Source organism: Trichomycterus rosablanca, chromosome 4, assembly GCF_030014385.1.
Source record: "Trichomycterus rosablanca isolate fTriRos1 chromosome 4, fTriRos1.hap1, whole genome shotgun sequence".
In the NCBI taxonomy this organism is placed as follows: Eukaryota; Metazoa; Chordata; class Actinopteri; order Siluriformes; family Trichomycteridae; genus Trichomycterus; species Trichomycterus rosablanca.
In genome coordinates, this window is record NC_085991.1 from 23,260,276 (window position 1) to 23,280,861 (window position 20,586).

General features: G+C 39.1%; 1 protein-coding gene across 1 annotated transcript in view; it reads right to left on the reverse strand.

Moving 5' to 3' along the window:
- Positions 1-9,673, reverse strand: part of cacnb2a (calcium channel, voltage-dependent, beta 2a) — a 135,313-nt gene extending 125,640 nt beyond the window's left edge. The window contains exons 1-2 of the mRNA XM_062993529.1: positions 9,590-9,673; positions 4,347-4,439 (exon numbers count right to left, since the gene is read on the reverse strand). Coding sequence (XP_062849599.1) covers positions 4,347-4,439; positions 9,590-9,673 — 177 coding nt within the window. The remainder of the gene's footprint in view (positions 1-4,346; positions 4,440-9,589) is intronic.
- Positions 9,674-20,586: the final 10,913 nt, after the last annotated feature.

The window sequence follows — 20,586 nt, forward strand, 5'->3', positions numbered from 1 at the left end:
TTTAGTTATATAAGCTCCATCTCTCAATACTGTTCAAATGAAGCTCAAATGTCCATATGTTTAAATATGTTCAAAAATACAAAGGTTTTCATGGGGTGTCCTAACTTTTTCACATGACTATATGTCTAAGACATGGGAGTGGCCAAAGCCATGCAATGGACTGGTGTCATATCTGGGGTATTCCTGCCTTGCAGCCAGTGTTTCAAAGGGGAACCGAACCCGCCATAATCCTGATCAGGATAATGCATTTAATGATATTAAAATAAAATGAATAAAATTATCATTCGTTTTCCCCTGGGCGGCACGGTGGATAGCACTGTCGCCTCACAGCAAGAAGGTCCTGGGTTCGATCCCCAGGCGGGGCGGTCCGGGTAATTTCTGTGCAGTGTGCATGCTCTCCCCGTGTCTGTGTGGGTTTCCTCCAGGAGCTCCAGTTTCCTCCCACAGTCCAAAAACATGCAGTCAGGTTAATTGGAGACACCGAATTGCCCTATATTTGCACAACATTATAATATCAGCACTATAGTATTTTACAATAGGATGATGTGTCCTGGCACATGTGCATTGTTAAATTTAGGACACACATACCAGAAAGCAAGTCTAAAGGTTTCAGTTTAGCCCCCTCAGACTACAAAACTTTCTGGAGCTGAAAGTTGGGGAAGCTTTTATTTGATGCTTTGCATATTGTTTGCAAAAAGGACTTTAGGTTTATCATAAATATACGTCCCTGACTTATACAAATCAGTCAGAATTGCGGCAGCAGGTGTAGAGTAGCTATTGTGAGGACTGTCTTATTGTTTTTTTTTTTTAAATATATTTAGAACAACAGCATGCTTTCACAAAACTGCCTTTAATATTGTTAGCAATATACACTGATCAGCCATAACATTAAAACCACCTCCTTGTTTCTACACGCACTGTCCATTTTATCAGCTCCACTTACCATATAGAAGCACTTTGTAGTTCTACAGTTACTTACTGTAGTCCATCTGTTTCTCTGCATGCTTTGTTAGCTCCCCTTTCATGCTGTTCTTCAATGGTCAGGACTCTCACAGGACCACAGAGCAGGTATTATTTAGGTGGTGGATGATTCTCAGCACTGCAGTGACAATGACTTGGTGGTGGTGTGTTAGTGTGTGTTGCGCTGGTGTGAGTGGATCAGACACAGCAGCGCTGCTGGAGTTTTTAAATACTGTGTCCACTCACTGTCCACTCTATTAGACACTCCTACCTAGTTGGTCCACCTTGTAGATGTAAAGTCAGAGACGATAGCACATCCATTGCTGCTGTTTGAGTTGGTCATCTTCTAGACCTTCATCAGTGGTCACATGACGTTGCCCACGGGGCGCTGTTGGCTGGATATTTTTGTTTAGTGGACTATTCTCAGTCCAGCAGTGACAGTGAGGTGTTTAAAAACTCCAGCAGCGCTGCTGTGTTTTATCCACTCATACCAGCACAACACACACTAACACACCACCACCATGTCAGTGTCACTGCAGTGCTGAGAATGATCCACCACCCAGATAATACCTACTCTGTAGTGGTCCTGTGGGGGTCCTGACCATTGAAGAACAGCATGAAAGGGGGCTAACAAAGCATGCAGAGAAACAGATGGACTACAGTCAGTAATTGTAAAACTACAAAGTGCTTTTATATGGTAAGTGGAGCTGACAAAATGGACAGTGCGTGTAGAAACAAGGAGCTGGATTGAATGTTATGGCTGATCGGTGTATATGGGACAGTGGTAGCCTAGTGGGTAGGGCTTTGGGATATCAACTGAAAGGGGACATGACAAATAAAGGCATGCTATTCTATATGTTGTGATCGGATACCTGTTTTTTTTTTAATGCTTCTCTGACTTCATATAGTTTCTGTTGACTCATACTGTTGAACATACTGATCAATCTCACAAAGAGATCAACTGTTCACACATTACTGAAGTAATTGGACACATCTGATCCCCAAATGTCTTACACTTGTTAACAAATAGATTGGCAGGGTACTGTTGAGGTCAAAGCTTGTCTCACAATTAGAAAGGCTATAAATGGTTTTCAAAAGTTACTATTTACTAGTTACCATGCTAGTTACCATAATGATAGGCACTCTATGAACACACCAATGAGCAACCGCAATCTGACATAAAGATCAACATGACTAATAGTCAGTAACCTTGGAATATTAATCTTTGTTTATAGTTTGTGTGTGTGAGTGTGTGTGCGTGTGTGACTGCTCCAAAAAAGGTAGAAGCATGCCTGTAGAGGTTTGTGTTGAGGAGACAAGTGAAGCGGTGGTCACAGCAACAAAGACCAGACGCCTCTCAGATCATAAACACTATGTTCTTGCAGCAGAACCTCTGCTTTATAAAGCACACACACACTCAGACATAAGAAATATTTACACTCACACTCAGTGTTACACACACTATTGCAGGAAAAAATCAATCACTTTCTCTGACAGGTCAGCTATTCCATGCTTACCATAAAAGTGTGTGTGTGTTTGTCTAATAACCTGTACTGCATGACCTAACCATCACCTGATGCTTCTGTTCAGCTTATGTAACTGCAGGTAGGTGTAATACAAAAGGCTTTATCGCCCACATTGATTCATCTTGTAACAGTGGGCACTGACACACTCACACTCTACGCTTATAGAAAGATGGAATGGAATGATCCCATAAGTACAGGTTATGTAAACCCATCCAGTCATTCTATTTAAATAAGTCAATAAGAGTCACTGAGAAAAGTCTAAATGAGTCTGACCCCAAGACCAGTTCATCAGTGTAACTTTATGTGCTGTTCGAATGCAATAAAGTGAATGCTATTATGCATAATTAAAAAAAAGAGAGAAATACAGGATTAAATCACCCTAAGTTCAACAGAATAACCTCTCTTTAAACGTTTACTTTTTTATTATACAACCCCAAATCAGAAAAAGTTGGGACAGCATGGAAAATGGAAATAATAATAAAAAAACACAGAGTTTCTTACATTTACTTTGACTTTTATTTCACTGCAGACAGGATGAACCTGAGATATTTCATGTTTTATCTGCTCAACTTCATTTCATTTATTAATAAACATCCATTCTTGCAATGGGATAGTGTTGGGACAGTAAATCATTTACCACTTGTTGGCAATGTTGTCATTACTTTTCACCACACTTAAAAGACGTTTTGGCAACGAGGATACCAAGCGATTTAATGTTTCAGCTTTTATTTTGTCCCATTCTTCCTGCAAACACGTCTTAAGATGTACAACAGTACGGGGTCGTCGTTGTCGCATTTTTTGTTCTCCAAACATTCTCTATTGGAGACAGGTGAGGACTGCAGGCAGGCCAGTCCAGTACCCGTACACTCTTCTTCCGCAACCATGCCTTTGTAATGTGTGCAACATGTGGTTTTGCATGGACGTCTCGAGGGGAGCATATGTTGCTCTAAGATCTCAATGTACTTTTCTGCATTAATGCTGCCATCACAGAAGTGTAAATGACCTTTGCCAAGGGCACTGACACAGCCCCATACCATGACAGACCATGGCTTTTGGACTTGTTGCTGATAACAGTCTGGGTGGTCCTTTTTGTCTTTGGTCCGGAGCACACAGCGTCTATTTTTTCCAATAAAGACCTGAAATGCTGATTCATCTGACCACAATACACGTTTCCACTGTGTGATGGTCCATCGGAGATGCCTCAGAGCCCAGAGAAGTCGACACCGCTTCTGGACATGGTTAACATAAGGCTTCTTTTTTGCACAGTTAAGTTTTAAGTGGCATTTGTGCATGTAACTTGTGCATGTATTGTAGTGCTTGATGATATTATGCACTGTAGAGGGAGAAATATGCAAATCCCTTCCAATCTTTTTTTGAGATACATTGTTTTTAAACATTTCAATAATTTTCTCACGCATGCTGCTGGAGATCCTCTGATCATCTTTGCTCAAGACTCAGCCTTTCCTGGATGCTGCTTTTGTACCAAACCATGATTACAATCACCTGTTGACATCAACTGTTTGAAATCACATAATTATGAAATTTTTTCACCTCATTACTAGCCCAAAATTGCCCCCGTCCCAACTTTTTTTGGAATGTGTTGCAGGCCTGAAATGCAGTTGTACCAGTTATGAGGACCTATGCTCCGACTCTACCCCTAAGCCCGTGAACAACAGCCAAACGTTGTTCATGCTGCCGCCCAACCCAGTCGGAAAGGTAGAGCTGAGTTTCGATACGATGCATCTAGAAACCCAACTCTGGTGAGCTAGCGTACTTCACCGCTGCGCCACCTGAGCGGCCCAAACTGCTAGTAATTGATATTACAAACATACCTGCAAACGTAATGTAAAATGTTCTCACCTGTCGCACAAAGCTGTTATTTGTGGTATCTGAGGATGTACTCCCATCTGAACCTTTGAACCGACCTTTTCTGCGCAGCTTTCTTCTGTGACACTGCACACAGGTGTGAAAAAAAAAAAGTTATACAATTTTTTAGTAATTGTATTACTCAGATGGAGATTAAAACAGCTCACATCACCAGGGCAACTGCAAACAAATTCTTTACTTTTTTCATGTAATGGACTGACATGAGGGCTGCCAGTCTGTTTCAGGCTAGCCAGCTGCAGCAAGGATGTTTACTTAAGTAATGGCAACCCAAGTTGAATGCAGACAAATCAGATAAAACAGATACATCAGTTAAAAAGATTTAGATAGACAAGGTAAGGGAGATAAAGGCTTTATCCACAATTATACAAATATACACCGATCAGCCATAACATTAAAACCACCTCCTTGTTTCTACATTCACTGTCCATTTTATCATCTCCACTTACCATATAGAAGCACTTTGTAGTTCTACAATTACTGACTGTAGTCCATCTGTTTCTCTACATACTTTGTTAGCCCCCTTTCATGCTGTTCTTCAATGGTCAGGACTCTCCCAGGAACACTACAGAGCAGGTATTATTTGGGTGGTGGATCATTCTCAGCACTGCAGTGACACTGACATGGTGATGGTGTGTTAGTGTGTGTTGTGCTGGTATGAGTAAATAAGATACAGCAGTGATGATGGAGTTTTTAAACACATCACTGTCACTGCTGGACTGAGAATAGTCCACCAACCAAAAATATCCAGCCAACAGCGTCCTGTGACCACTGATGAAAATCTAGAAGATGACCAACTCAAACAGCAGCAATAGATGAGCGATCGTCTCCAACTTTACATCTACATGGTGGACCAACTAGGTAGGAGTGTCTAATAGAGTGGACAGTAAGTGGACACTGTATTTAAAAACTCCAGCAGCGCTGCTGTGTCTGATCCACTCATACCAGCACAACAGACACTAACACACCACCACCATGTCATTGTAACTGCAGTGCTGAGAATCATCCACCACCCAAATAATACCTGCTCTGTGGTTTTCCTGTGGGGGTCCTGACCATTAAACAACAGGGTGAAAGCAGGCTAAAAAAACATGCAGAGAAACAGATGGACTACAGTCAGTAATTGTAGAACTACAAAGTGCTTCTATATGGTAAGTGGAGATGATAAAATGGACAGTGAATGGACAGTGGTTTTAATGCTATGGTTGATCGGTGTATTTTAATGTGTGTTTTCTTGTGTTTTGGCTTTTCATCCACATTTACATAGACAGTTCAATGCAATTCTTTTTCTGGTTTTAGAAACCACTTTATTCTGGTTAAGGTTGCATTAGAGTCTATCCTGTATTCACCGAGTAAAAAGCAAAAATACAGCCTGTACAGCCTGTCCACCTCAGGACATTCATCAGGCGATTCATCAGGTACAGACCACACGCACACACTCTCTACATAAACCAAACTCATGGATCGACTCATGGCAGAGAATTACACGTATTATTATACATTTGTTCTCACTCTTCTGGTTTCCTTGCGCCAGTGTTTTCATAGTGTTATCCTCTCTTTAAAGTTTGCTTTCCTGTTCTCCTGTTTAGTATGTACCATAGCATTAGTGTTTAGCATAACTTTTTGTCTAACATTCTCTTGTATTTGTGTTATTATTACAGTTCTGTTCTGTTTTATCTTAGTAAGTGGTTAGTGACGCATAGCATATTAGCAGTGTCATAGCCTTGGGGTTTGTGCGTCTGTACTTTTTGTGTTTGTGTAAATGCTAGGGTGACTATATTTTGTTTTTCATAAAAGAGGACACTTGTGGAGAGGTGGTGTTGGCACAGTAATTTCATGTAATTGGTGGCATCATGGCAATGTGTATGGGGCAGGGAGTTAAATATTTGACAGATGCACCAATAAAGCAACTATGTTATTGATGTTTAATAAATAAACAGCTACTCTTTAACAAGACAACTAACAAATGCATTTATGGTCAGATAATATTATTCCCTTCCATTCAGCATTTGGCTCTAAACAATAAATACAACAAATAAAACAGTTCATCAGTAGAGCTGTTTTGACAGAATGTGGTGCTATCATGATGTTTACAATAACTTCTATCTTAGTACGTGCATTTGGAAATGTGTACGCCGTTCCAGAATCAGGGAAAGGCTGTTGTGATCTGTAGCTGTTGTGATGCTTTGTGGTGTGAAATGCAAAAACTCCCTCTGCAGCAGTAACAACATATTCTGTGTTAACCGATCTCACAAAATAGTTAATTTACCAGTCGAACTCTTCCTTTTGTGTTTTGCTGAACTACCACCTTTATTGGACACCTTGCAAGTCATGCATATTGCTTCCCAAGGATCCCAAGCATCCCGACCGAGACAATACCTTGCAATAGCATTCACCTTTTGTGTAGTGGGCCTTTTTTGTTACAGAAGTCACTTATTGTGAAAAATATACTATGGTCATGAGTTTTTAACCTTGTTTTTACTTGGTAAACATATAAAACATCACCTACAGAAATCATTTTCCAACTACCGTTTTTGTTTGTTATAAAAATGTAAAATGCCACAATTATACTAATGTAATGTAAACTGTTTGATCTCTTGATATATAATGAATTCTTAAACTTGTTTTTGGTTTGTAGAGTTTGTAGAATATTAGTACAAATTGAGACAAATATTTAAATGGTGAAAGTCTAGCCTTGGCCCTGATTTTTCTACTTTTTATTACTGAGTTATTCAGAAAGAACTAATATTCATGTGTATTACAAACATAATAAACACATTATTCAAATGTTAAGGATGTAAATTAATATGGTGGCATGATGGAGCTGCTGGTACTATGGGTGCCATGCAGCAAAAAAGTTTAAGCCGATAGTGATGCACTTTACATGGTGTGTTCCCACCTTGTGTCCAGTGTTTCAGACCAGGATGAAGTAGTTAGTAAAAATGAATACATAAATAAATTAATCATATAAACATAATAAAAAAAAAATGTTTTTTAATTTGGAACATTTTGTAGAATGCAGTGAAAACAAGGATTTATGATTTGTTAATCCCTTTGAATCTTGATCAAACTAATAAAAGTACAGCAAAAATATTTTCAATGTTTACCTACTTAATTGTATTTTGTAAATATAAACTTATTTATAATTTGATGCCTTCAACACACTGAAAAACGAGGGAAGGACTGTACGTTTACCACTGTGCTACATCACCTTTCCTTTGATCAGTGAGCATTTTTGCTGTTCATGATCCAGTCTGTGGTTTCCTTTGTTTGATTTTCCTCTTCATGATGCACCATGCATTTTTTACAAAATAAAGATGGACTGCACAGTCAAGCACACACACTTTGTGTCTATGAAGCCACGCTGCTATAGCACATACTGAATGGTAACTTGACATAAATGGTAACTTCACACACATGCCATGTGCACTGATGCACCTTCATACTATACCTTCATACCCTCATGTTGGCTTTGCACCTTTGGCTAATTATATTCTAAATGGTCCTTTTCAATTTTGGCATGCAACAAGCTGAAATGTGGACTCATTTGTCCACATTTCACTGAATTTCGGTCTAAAATTATCTTGAGTTCAGAGAAATGAGCAGCACGGACTGAGATTTCTTCCCATTCCCTAAATCTTCTCACAATGTTATGTGCAGTAGATGGTGAAAGACTTACATTATCTGTAATCTTGTCTTGAGAAATGATTTTTTTTAATGGACTGACAAATATTTAATGAGGTTTAGCACAAGGTGATATGACCCATCTTTGCTTCAAAAACTGAGCTTTTGATTAATTCTCCTTTTATACCGGGGATACCCTCTTGTGAACTGTTTCAGAACTGTAACGTTGTAACTCAACGTACCCTAAACGCAAAATCTTTAAAACTCAACGCCCTTCGTCAAGAAATTTGTACCCTTAAACTCAGTGCTTTCCTTAAACTCATTGTGTTCAGTTTTTTAAATGTATTTATTTAATTTCTAATTAACAATGAACAACCGCTTTGTTTAGCGCTTCGTTTTAGCATTGCAGTAAGATGCCATCAAAGTGTCGATATGAGATAAATCTGCATTTGTGTGGAATGACCGTCAAACTGTCCCCATGTATCTGTGTTTAGCTGGATCATTCTCCTGTTTCACTTTTAAACTTGTGCTATAGTTCAGGATCAGCTTTTCCGAGAGAGTCTAAAAAAAGCTTAATGTATTAAAAGAACAACATAGAAACACTAAACTTCTTTTAATTATTACTGCTCATAAGTGCTCTCCACTAATGAAATTTCTCGCATGTTTTAGTACAATAAGTCACGTTAAGCTTTGTGTGCCGCCACATTCCATAGGAAATATTGGCACAGCCAGCACAAAGCTATTGTGCCGCTTTTTACATAATAGCACCTTTACTGAATGGAATACGGTATTCCAAGATAAGGCATCTCCAAGATTAAGAAGCATAAGGAAACAATAAAGAAGTAAATGTAAAGTGCAGGATTTATTGTATTTTTGATTGATTTTTATCTGTTTTCAATTGTATTTCAGTGTTTTACGTATTGTATTTGTGTCATTTGTGTCAAAAACAACCCAATTATTTTACAGTTCCACGGGACCATGGGACGCATTAACAGGTTTTCCGTGCATCCTTGTGGAAAAAATACCTTGAAACTCAACGCTTTTTAAACTCAGCGTCACTCCCACAACCAAATGATGTTGAGTTTCAAGGTACCACTGTATTTTACTTTTTACTCTTGTTTTGCCCAGTGCCAACTTTGAGTGTGTTACAGGCATACGATTCAAAATATGTTTATATTTTCAAAATACTATCAACAGGCATAAAATTTAAAACATGTTTATATTTACAAAATACAATCAAATTGGTCAGCCAAAACATCAGAAGTCATTTTTTGTGCTTTTGCATTGCTAACTCATGGAAGAGGTGGCACCAGGATGCACAGTAGGATGGTCCATCTTCCAACTTACAGAAACTGAAGGATCTGCTGGTAATGTCCTAGGACCAAGACATTATATTTCTAATAGCAATTGTAAACACACATGAAAAAACACATATATTTTTGTATCTCTAGGTACAAAATACGTTATGTAAAGTGCACTAAAGGTATTATATATACTGATAAATACTGTATGTTAAAACAAAGTACTGTTTATAAAATTAGTCCACTTTATAAATATGTGTTGGGTGGATGATGAAAAAGCACAGTGTAGCTCACCTGCAGTGCCGGATTCTCCAGTAAGTCTAAATGTTTCTCCAAAGAGTTAGAAGGTGTTTTAGACATGCTGTTATTTACCACCATTGGACAGTTATTCTTAAAAAAGGTTAAAACTGCGCGTCGATGATCTTTGGGTTGCCAAATTCTCAGGTCTATAAACCAGCAAAATCCGTTTAATACTTCCTAATGCAGTAAATAGCCCAAAACTTGCGCTTTAATCAGTTAAAAAAAAAAAGTAAATGCTCTGAGTTCTGCGGGATTTGTATTTAACCTAAGTAACCGATATATCGTTTGTTAGAAAGAAGCAGTGCTGAAGTGAAAGAGCGGCAGTGATACAGTCCCTTATAGCATCAACTATGTTGACTCATTCAACTGTAGCTTTCATTCCCACGCTCAGAGTTCCGTGCACACACACACACACACACACACTCATACATACTGTCGCATATGCTCTCTGTCTGTCTCTCTCACACACACACACTCTTATACATACTCTCGTTTATTCTCTCTCTTTGTCCCCCCCCCCCCCACACACACACACACTCACTCACTTATACATACTCTCGTTTATTCTATCTCTCTTTGTCCCACACACACACACACACACACACACAGACATACTCTCGTTTATTCTATCTCTCTTTGCCCCCCCACGCACACCCACTTATACATACTCTCGTTTATTCTATTTCTCTTTGTCCCACACACACACTCACTTATACATACTCTCGTTTATTCTATCTCTCTTTGCCCCCCCCACACACACTCACTTACACATACTCTCGTTTATTCTATTTCTCTTTGTCCCACACACACACACTCACTTACACATACTCTCGTTTATTCTATTTCTCTTTGTCCCACACACACACACTCACACACACTCACTTACACATACTCTCGTTTATTCTATTTCTCTTTGTCCCACACACACACACTCACTTACACATACTCTCGTTTATTCTATTTGTCTTTGTCCCACACACACACACACTCTCACTTATACATACTCTCGTTTATTCTATTTCTCTTTGTCCCACACACACACACACCCACTTATACATACTCTCGTTTATTCTATTTCTCATTGTCCCACACACACACACCCACTTATACATACTCTCGTTTATTCTATCTCTCTTTGTCCCACACACACACACCCACTTATACATACTCTCGTTTATTCTATCTCTCTTTGTCCCACACACACACACACACACACACTTATACATACTCTCGTTTATTCTATTTCTCTTTGTCCCACACACACACACCCACTTATACATACTCTCGTTTATTCTATCTCTCTTTGTCCCACACACACACACACACACACACACTTATACATACTCTCGTTTATTCTATTTCTCATTGTCCCACACACACACACCCACTTATACATACTCTCGTTTATTCTATCTCTCTTTGTCCCACACACACACACCCACTTATACATACTCTCGTTTATTCTATTTCTCTTTGTCCCACACACACACACACACACTCTCACTTATACATACTCTCGTTTATTCTATTTCTCTTTGTCCCACACACACACACACACACTCTCACTTACACATACTCTCGTTTATTCTATTTCTCTTTGTCCCACACACACACACACACTTATACATACTCTCGTTTATTCTATTTCTCATTGTCCCACACACACACACCCACTTATACATACTCTCGTTTATTCTATCTCTCTTTGTCCCACACACACACACCCACTTATACATACTCTCGTTTATTCTATTTCTCTTTGTCCCACACACACACACACACTCTCACTTATACATACTCTCGTTTATTCTATTTCTCTTTGTCCCACACACACACACACACACACACTTACACATACTCTCGTTTATTCTATTTCTCTTTGTCCCACACACACACACTCACTTATACATACTCTCGTTTATTCTATTTCTCTTTGCCCCCCCCCACACACACTCACTTACACATAGGCTACTCTCGTTTATTCTATTTCTCTTTGTCCCACATACACACACTCACTTATACATACTCTCGTTTATTCTATTTCTCTTTGTCCCACACACACACTCACTTACACATACTCTCGTTTATTCTATTTCTCTTTGCCCCCCCCCCACACACACACTCACTTACACATACTCTCGTTTATTCTATTTCTCTTTGTCCCACACACACACACTCACTTATACATACTCTCGTTTATTCTATTTCTCTTTGTCCCCCCCCCCACACACACACACACTCTCACTTATACATACTCTCGTTTATTCTATTTCTCATTGTCCCACACACACACACACACTCACTTATACATACTCTCGTTTATTCTATTTCTCATTGTCCCACACACACACACCCACTTATACATACTCTCGTTTATTCTATTTCTCTTTGTCCCACACACACACACACACACACACTCTCACTTATACATACTCTCGTTTATTCTATTTCTCTTTGTCCCACACACACACACTCACTTATACATACTCTCGTTTATTCTATTTCTCTTTGCCCCCCCCCACACACACTCACTTACACATAGGCTACTCTCGTTTATTCTATCTCTCTTTGCCCCCCCCACACACACACTCACTTACACATACTCTCGTTTATTCTATTTCTCTTTGTCCCACATACACACACTCACTTATACATACTCTCGTTTATTCTATTTCTCTTTGTCCCACACACACACTCACTTATACATACTCTCGTTTATTCTATCTCTCTTTGCCCCCCCACACACACACTCACTTACACATACTCTCGTTTATTCTATTTCTCTTTGCCCCCCCCCCACACACACACTCACTTACACATACTCTCGTTTATTCTATTTCTCTTTGTCCCACACACACACACTCACTTATACATACTCTCGTTTATTCTATTTCTCTTTGTCCCCCCCCCCCCACACACACACACTCTCACTTATACATACTCTCGTTTATTCTATTTCTCATTGTCCCACACACACACACACACTCACTTATACATACTCTCGTTTATTCTATTTCTCATTGTCCCACACACACACACCCACTTATACATACTCTCGTTTATTCTATTTCTCTTTGTCCCACACACACACACACACACACACTCTCACTTATACATACTCTCGTTTATTCTATTTCTCTTTGTCCCACACACACACACTCACTTATACATACTCTCGTTTATTCTATTTCTCTTTGTCCACACACACACACACACACACACACACACACACACACACACACACACACACACACACACACACACACACACTCTCACTTATACATACTCTCGTTTATTCTATTTCTCTTTGTCCCACACACACACACACTCACTTATACATACTCTTGTTTATTCTATTTCTCACTGTCCCCCCCACACACACTCACTTATACATACTCTCGTTTATTCTATCTCTCTTTGTCCCACACACATACACACACACACACACACACACACGAGGATGAAATGAAAATATACAACAAGAAGTCTCAGTAAACAGAGAAAGAATATTTTTAATTCAAACGTTTTTATAAGTTCTATAATTTCCACTTAGTTCTATTGACAAATGACAATGTGCACTATAATTCAACCCCAAGTTTCACTGAGGTTTGATGGCTTTCATGCTCCAATTGCTTTCATTATATCCCACGGAAGCTTTTGTATAGGATTTAACCCTGTGGAGTGAGTAGACTATTCTAGGACTGATCCCTTAAACAAGCTTTGGTTGACTTGGAAGTGTGCTTGGAAGCAACTATCACTAAGGTTCAGTTGCACCAGAGAAGGCATAGCATTTCTTTTCAAAATGTCTTGGTATTTCTGTTATTTCATGATGCCAGTCCTCCTGTCAAAACAACCAGTTACTGCAGCAGAAAAAAAACATCAACATCATCACTGACTGACCTCCATGCTTGAGAGTATTATTCTGGTCATAAGCAGTGCTTCCCAAATCCTTCTGGCTTATTCCAGTCAATTCTTCCTGTGCTTCTTGGACAACAGTAGCGTGCGATCTAATGGTTGCCACTGACACATTTGTCCCAGCCTTCAAGTCATCCTGTAAGCCTTTTGCAGTAATGCAGGTTTTTTTTGTTGTCCTGATGAAATTATTAAGGCTTTTAAATTAAGTTTCTATATGCTATAACTTGGAACCAGTAAATATTCCCAATGTCCAGGAACGTTCAAGGTCTTGAAGATGTTCCTATACCACTTGCTCTTTTGGCACAATGAAATGATCTCCTCTTTTTTTTTACCATGGTTGTAACACACCTTGAATGGTGTTTATATAACACATTACAGCTTAACCAATTTAAGGGTCGTTACTGAGTTCCCAGTTGTTTAATCATATGGTAAATTCAACTTTACGTCATACAGACTAGCACTAGGTTTTAAGATCAGCAAAATTATGTATGGCAGTATTAAAAATATTCAATGTTCCAGACAGGTGAACATAAAGTTAAAGCAGAAACAGTTGTCAGAATGTAATTTTCTGGTTATGTTGGCACCAACCAATCATAGGTACAGGAGGCGGGAGGTGGGCTGCTGAGGCATATTGTTTGCACAGATATTAACTTACAGTTAATTACATTTACATTTAGTAAGAGTATTATTTAAACAGTAGATTGGCCCGGAGGGTTGCCAGATTTCGTACAATGTTGCATTTACAATCCACACTTTCTTGCGCTGTTAACAGAGGTTCAGACAAAATACTAAAGCATAATAGAAAACATTATGATTCAAGCATTATAAAGCAAGCATAAAAGCATCATGATTCAAAAGATATCACATATAACTGTAATACCAGTGCATCATAAACAAAAAGCAAAAATTGGATAAAATACTCCTTTCTGGCAGCGTCGTCACAGCAGAACTTCAAAATGCAGGTAGGACAACAAGGACATGAGATTATTGATAACACTGCTGCTGTGCAGTGAGGGATTATTCAGCACCTGTAACAGCAGCTAGGAGAAGGTTTATAGTTTTGTTGGTAACATTGCTGCCAAGCAGTTATTGCTTGCTTGAATCTCATTCCCCATGTTAGTGTGTGCGTTCACTTGCATTGTGTTGCTTCAGATATTTAGATTCATTCGGTATACTCCCCAAGCCCTGTAAACATCTTCCTTCAACCAGTTCACAACTTAAATACATTGTGTGGCATTTGTGTGTTTGCTGAGTGACCACCTTGCCACCTTGACCTGTTTCTTTACAGCAAACTTGACAAACCATGTCTTTATGGACTTCGCTGTCATGCTGGAACAAAAAAAGCCTTCCCCATAGTGTGAAAATAATCTGATGTCAAATTTAACAAATATTTTTCCATGGAAAAGTGCTCTTTTGTTGCAACGATACACAATGTAATATAATTTTATTAAAAATAGATTAGACATTGTAGTCTGGAAATATGGAGGCGTCAGGATTAAAAAGCCATAACAGACTTTAAAAGGTGAAAAAGAAGAGCAAAAATGAGCAGAAGGTCTCACACCTGTATGAAAAGTGATATTTCTGCTGGAAGTGGAATTGCACTTAAAATAAACAGATTGAGATACAAAATGAATAAACTTATTTGGCTAAATGTACAGGAAATACACTTCTAATGTTTTTAGTGAGCAACTTTATTGTATTTTGTAAATATAAACAAATGTAGAATTTGATGCCTGCAACACACTCAACAAAAGTTGGGACAGAGGTATCTAAATCACCTTTTTAATGGTTTGGGAACAGAGTATACCATTTTTTTGCCCATTCTTTCTTGATATAAGACATTAGCTGGTCAACCAATTGTTTTCGCTGTTGTCTTATTATTATCATCTGTGTGATGTGCAATACATTTTTAATAGGAGACAAATAAACCTCAAGAGAATTCACAGATTTGTTTTTTTTTTAATATATTTTATTAACAGTTTTTTTCTGAAAATGCTGTTTGTTCAGTTTAACCCTTTTCATGCTGTTCTTCATTGGTCAGGACCCCCACAGAACCACTACAGAGCAGGTATTACTTGGGTGGTGGATCATTTTCAGCACTGCACTGACATGGTGGTGGTGTGTTAGTGTGTGTTGTGCTGGTATGAGTGGATAAGACACAGCAGTGCTGCTGGAGTTTTTAAACACCTCACTGTCACTGCTGGACTGAGAATAGTCCACCAACCAAAAATGTCCGGCCAACAGCGCCCCGTGGGCAGCGTAATTGTAGAACTACAAAGTGCTTCTATATGGTAAGTGGAGCTGATAAAATGGACAGTGAGTGTAGAAAAAAGGAGGTGGTTTTAATGTTATGGCTGATCAGTATATATAGTACATTGGTTAGGCCAGTGCAAGTACATTATTATTCAGGGTGAAATAAGTGAGACACGAGGAGTCATAGTTTATCAAGGAGTCAGGAAGCTGGAGGAGGAAACTCAGAGAAAACATGCAAACTCAAAACAGAAAGTACCCGGACCGCTTCACCTGGGAATCAAACCTAGGACCTTCTTGCTGTGAGGTGACTCTATTGAACAGAATCCAACCCCACACAAGTCTTCACCTTTTAGCCCTGTACTACAATAAACAGGTATGACACAAGGATATGATTCATATGTGTGTAGTGCATATGAGTGTGGTGTGTTATCGTATTAATTAAGAACGGTGGTCCAATCACCCTACTTGGTGGTCCATCACCCTACTTGAGGTTATGTATGTAAGGCCTAATGTACACACACATGACACTGGCCCTAGGGTAAACCTTTACCAAAGGTTGGCCGAGTGTTTCATAGGTATAAAACTGTTTAGGCTTTCTCTCTCTAGTGGATCACCTATTTTCAGAGTGTCAAGTACTATTGATCTGATGTTCTGGCTCTGTTCCACATTTACTTACTGCCACTAGTTCAACTAACTCATTTGCAGACTGCTGAACTTACTCCCATTCCTCTTGTCAGAGTTTGTCTTGTCTATGTCCTACTTCCTATCCCTTACATAGGTGGAATCCTTATCTCTCTAATCTCGTTTTCTCTAGACTAAGTTAGGTATTTTGTGGTAAGTATCTTTCCTTCCCATCTCCTCCATAACTGGTATTTTCAACATGTACCGTCCTGACCTCCTGAGTCAAATGCATCGCTAGCTGGATTATGATGCAGAGTTCTCGTACTTGAGTTATTTTCTAGTATAATGAACCACGACACCTCCTAGTGGACATTTCTAATAACAACAATAAAACAAAACTGTCATAGCAGAAGTCTATAATGTAACATAAATAATCAAATGTACATGACATTTTACAAATGTGACCATACTTCTTGGGTGTCACAACCTATTATACAGTGCAAATGTTATTCAGATATCTCATTAAGTCAAGAATTTTACAGACATGCTGTGATTACACTTCTTAACAGACCAATGTCTGGAAACTACATTCAATTCAACATACAATATTTAATAACAGTCAATTGAGAAACATTGTGGCAATGTACAGGGTGAGTCAAAAGTCGCAGGACACTCTTTTATTACAGAAACGAAAGGGAAAATGACATATCTGAATACCCCAGCAAGTAATGGGTGAAGGGGGCCTATCTTTTAGGCCAGTGTTTCCCAACCATTGTGCCACGGCACATAAGTGTGCCATGAGAAATCATCAGGTGTGCCGTGGAAGATTATCCAATTTCACCTGATTGGTACTCTAATGCTTATTACCTGCGGCGTTGTCGCACTCGCAGCATGACTATGTACTTCTTCTGTTTTACTGGCGGTTGACAACCCACTTAATTGGAGCAAGAAGTTGTACTGCCCTCTAGTGGAAGAGAATGTAACTGTTCTGCCTGTCACTACACATCGCTCGCTTAGAGTCTAATTTAATTTGAGTAAGTAAATTGAGACTAGATTTTCATTACATTTCAATAAATATACTTTGTGTGACATTTTTGTTTGGTGGTGTGCCTTGTGATTTTTCTAATCTGAAATATGTGCCGTGGCTCAAAAAGATTGGGAAACACTGTTTTAGGCTGTGTCTGGAACATGGCTGCCAGCTTGAAAGCCGCCATATTGGATCAAGGGCATGGGCGGATCTACCGGGGTGGCATAGGGTGGCAAATGCCACCCTAAAAGAAAGCCTTGCCACCCCTGCTGCCACCCCAGTTGGCAGCAACAAATTAAAAGAAAAGTTATGGCCAATTTGCAACGCTGCCACTCTGACACAGTCAAAAACTGTTTGCTTTCCCTCTCATACATCTGCCACTCATCACCTGTGTTTTACCTTAATGCCTTTCCTTTGATAATGCCCCACCTACAGTAGTGTTACCATACTTTTATCTCCTATTATTGAGATTACATTGTATGGTCACTTATTCCTAATATGAACTGTTTCACATGAAACCTTAAATGCAAGACATTGATTGCATGAGATTAAGTTTGTCTGTATGAGTTTGTAAATGGCAGCCCGTGCCCTTTTGTAGTGTGTACATACTATTTCTCATCAAACTGTGATAACTGTGATTAAATTCAGTATAAATACGTCTGCCATATGTTGCCACCCCTCAAAAATTCCTGCCCCCCTCTTGCCACCCCATAAATATTTTTCTAGATCCGCCCCTGATCAAGGGCAAGTTTTTCCAATGGGAAGGTGGTCATGTAGCATATCAAAGAAGACCAACATTTTCTCAGAAATCGATTGCCGCAATCAGATTTGCAATTTTCTTGTGGTTCAAAGGTTATCAACACAGAAAGTTCAAAACTTTTGAGGTGATTCTGATGTCCGGGGAATGCAGCTGCCGTATCATAGCCGCAGACTTCAACAACCGACACCCAGAAAGACCACCAATTTCACACAGCACTGTTGCATCCCTCATAGCCAAATTCAGAGAAACCGGGACTGTGGACAACAAGCCAGGTAGTGGTCTTCCGAAGGCCGCTACCGACGAAGAAACCTCAACAATGGTTTTGGCAGCCTTTGCGAAAAGTCCACGACGCAGCACGCGACGTCTCGCAGCAGAATGTGGTGTCAGCCAGTCATTCCTTGTACAGATTCCATACCAATAAGTGGCACCCCTTCAAGACCAGCTGCAGCAGAAACTATCAGAGGATGACCCTGATAGACGTGTCGAGTTCTGCACCTGGGCGTTAGACCAACATCAACGTCAAATAGCTGTGCATCACAGGGAACGTTCCCGGTTGTTGTTGCAACTTTGTGTTGATAACTTTTGAACCACAAGAGATATTGCAAATCTGATTGCGGCAATTGATTTCTGAGAAAATTCTGGTCTTCTTTGATATGCTACATGACCACCTTCCCATTGGAAAAACTTGCCCAATATGGCGGCTTTCAAGATGGTGGCCATGTTCCGGACATAGCCTAAAAGATAGGCCCCCTCACCCATTACTTCTTGGGGTATTCAGATATGTCATTTTCCCTTTTGTTTCTGAAATAAAAGAGTGTCCCGCGACTTTTGACTCACCCTGTACTGTAGTGGTAAATAGGCTGAGAGAACAAGTAGAGGGTATTTATCGATTTTTCTGTTCTTTAAATGTTAAAAAATACCACAGCTTATTGATCAGGTGCATACACACAAACATACACACACAGACACACACACACACCATCCTGTTTTTAATGAGAGTGGGCATTTTTACTGAGAAAGAGCACTCTCCAAAGGTCTTACCTTCCTGCTATTGTTCAAGTACGAAGAGACACTAATGTTTGATCATGACATCTCTCCACTCACAGCATTTAGAATGGCTAAAAAGTACTTAATTACACTTATCCACCAAGCTATGGACAATCTGATGTTGTGCATTTCTGTTTAGATATTGTTCTTTTACTCTACAGGGATTCGTGATTTTTCTTTTCCTAATAACCCTGAATACACATTGCTGAGCAATTTAACTCCAGAAGAAATTAGAACAAGAAATGCTGGATTTTTATTAACCTCTCCTTATAGAATTGGTCCGGATTCATCTGACCACAATACACGTTTACACTGTGTGATGGTCCATCCTAGATGCCTCTGAGCCCAGAGAAGTCGCCACTTCTGGACATGGATAACATAAGGCTTCTTTTTTTTTGCACAGTAAAGTTTTAAGTGGCATTTGTGCATGTAACTCTGTATTGTAGTGCTTGACAAAGGTTTGCCAGAGTAATCTCTTGCTCATGTGGTTATATCAGAGTGGCGGTTCTTGATGCAGTACCGTCTGAGGGATCGAAGATCACGGGTGTTCAGCTTAAGCTTGCGCCCTTGGCCTTTACACACTAAAATTCCTCCCGATTCCTTGAATCGTTTAATGATATTATGCACTGTAGAGGGAGAAATATGCAAATCCACTCCAATCTTTCTTTCAGGTACATTGTCTTTACACATTGTTTTAATTTTCTTAAGCATTTGTTGACAAACTGGAGATCCTCTGGCCGTCTTTGCTCATCAAAGACTCAGCCTTTCCTGGATGCTGCTTTTGTACCAAACCGTGATTACAATCACCTGTTGTTTTTTCACCTCATTACTAGCCCTAAATGGCCTCTGTCCCAACTTTTTTTGGAATGTGTTGCAGGCCTGAAATGAATGAATGGAGGTATATTAACAAATGAAATAAAGTTGAGTTTAAACTGTCTGCAGTCAAATAAAAGTCAAAATAAATGTAAGAAACTCTGTGTTTTATTTTATTTGCATTTTCCATACTTCTGATTTGGGGTTGTATAACACTTATGGCATAAACAGCATTATGATTAGTTGTTAAAGTTGTTTATTAATTCCACTATCATTGTTATTTATTGTAAAGGTATTTTTAATTCATTTATATTATATATACATAGAATGAAAATGTCTGTATTCACAGCAAGCAAAACTGAAAATATATAATATTCATTGGTGACCATTACAAAATATAAAGTACAGGTCCCTGGGATACTTTTTACCAGCTGTGCCATATTCCTGCTATGCACATAGTATTTCAGGGTGGCACTAGACCTATCTCAGCTTGAACCTGGATGAATCTGAATTTTTTTAAAGAAACGCCACAATGTGAATGGTCGTCATTGAAAT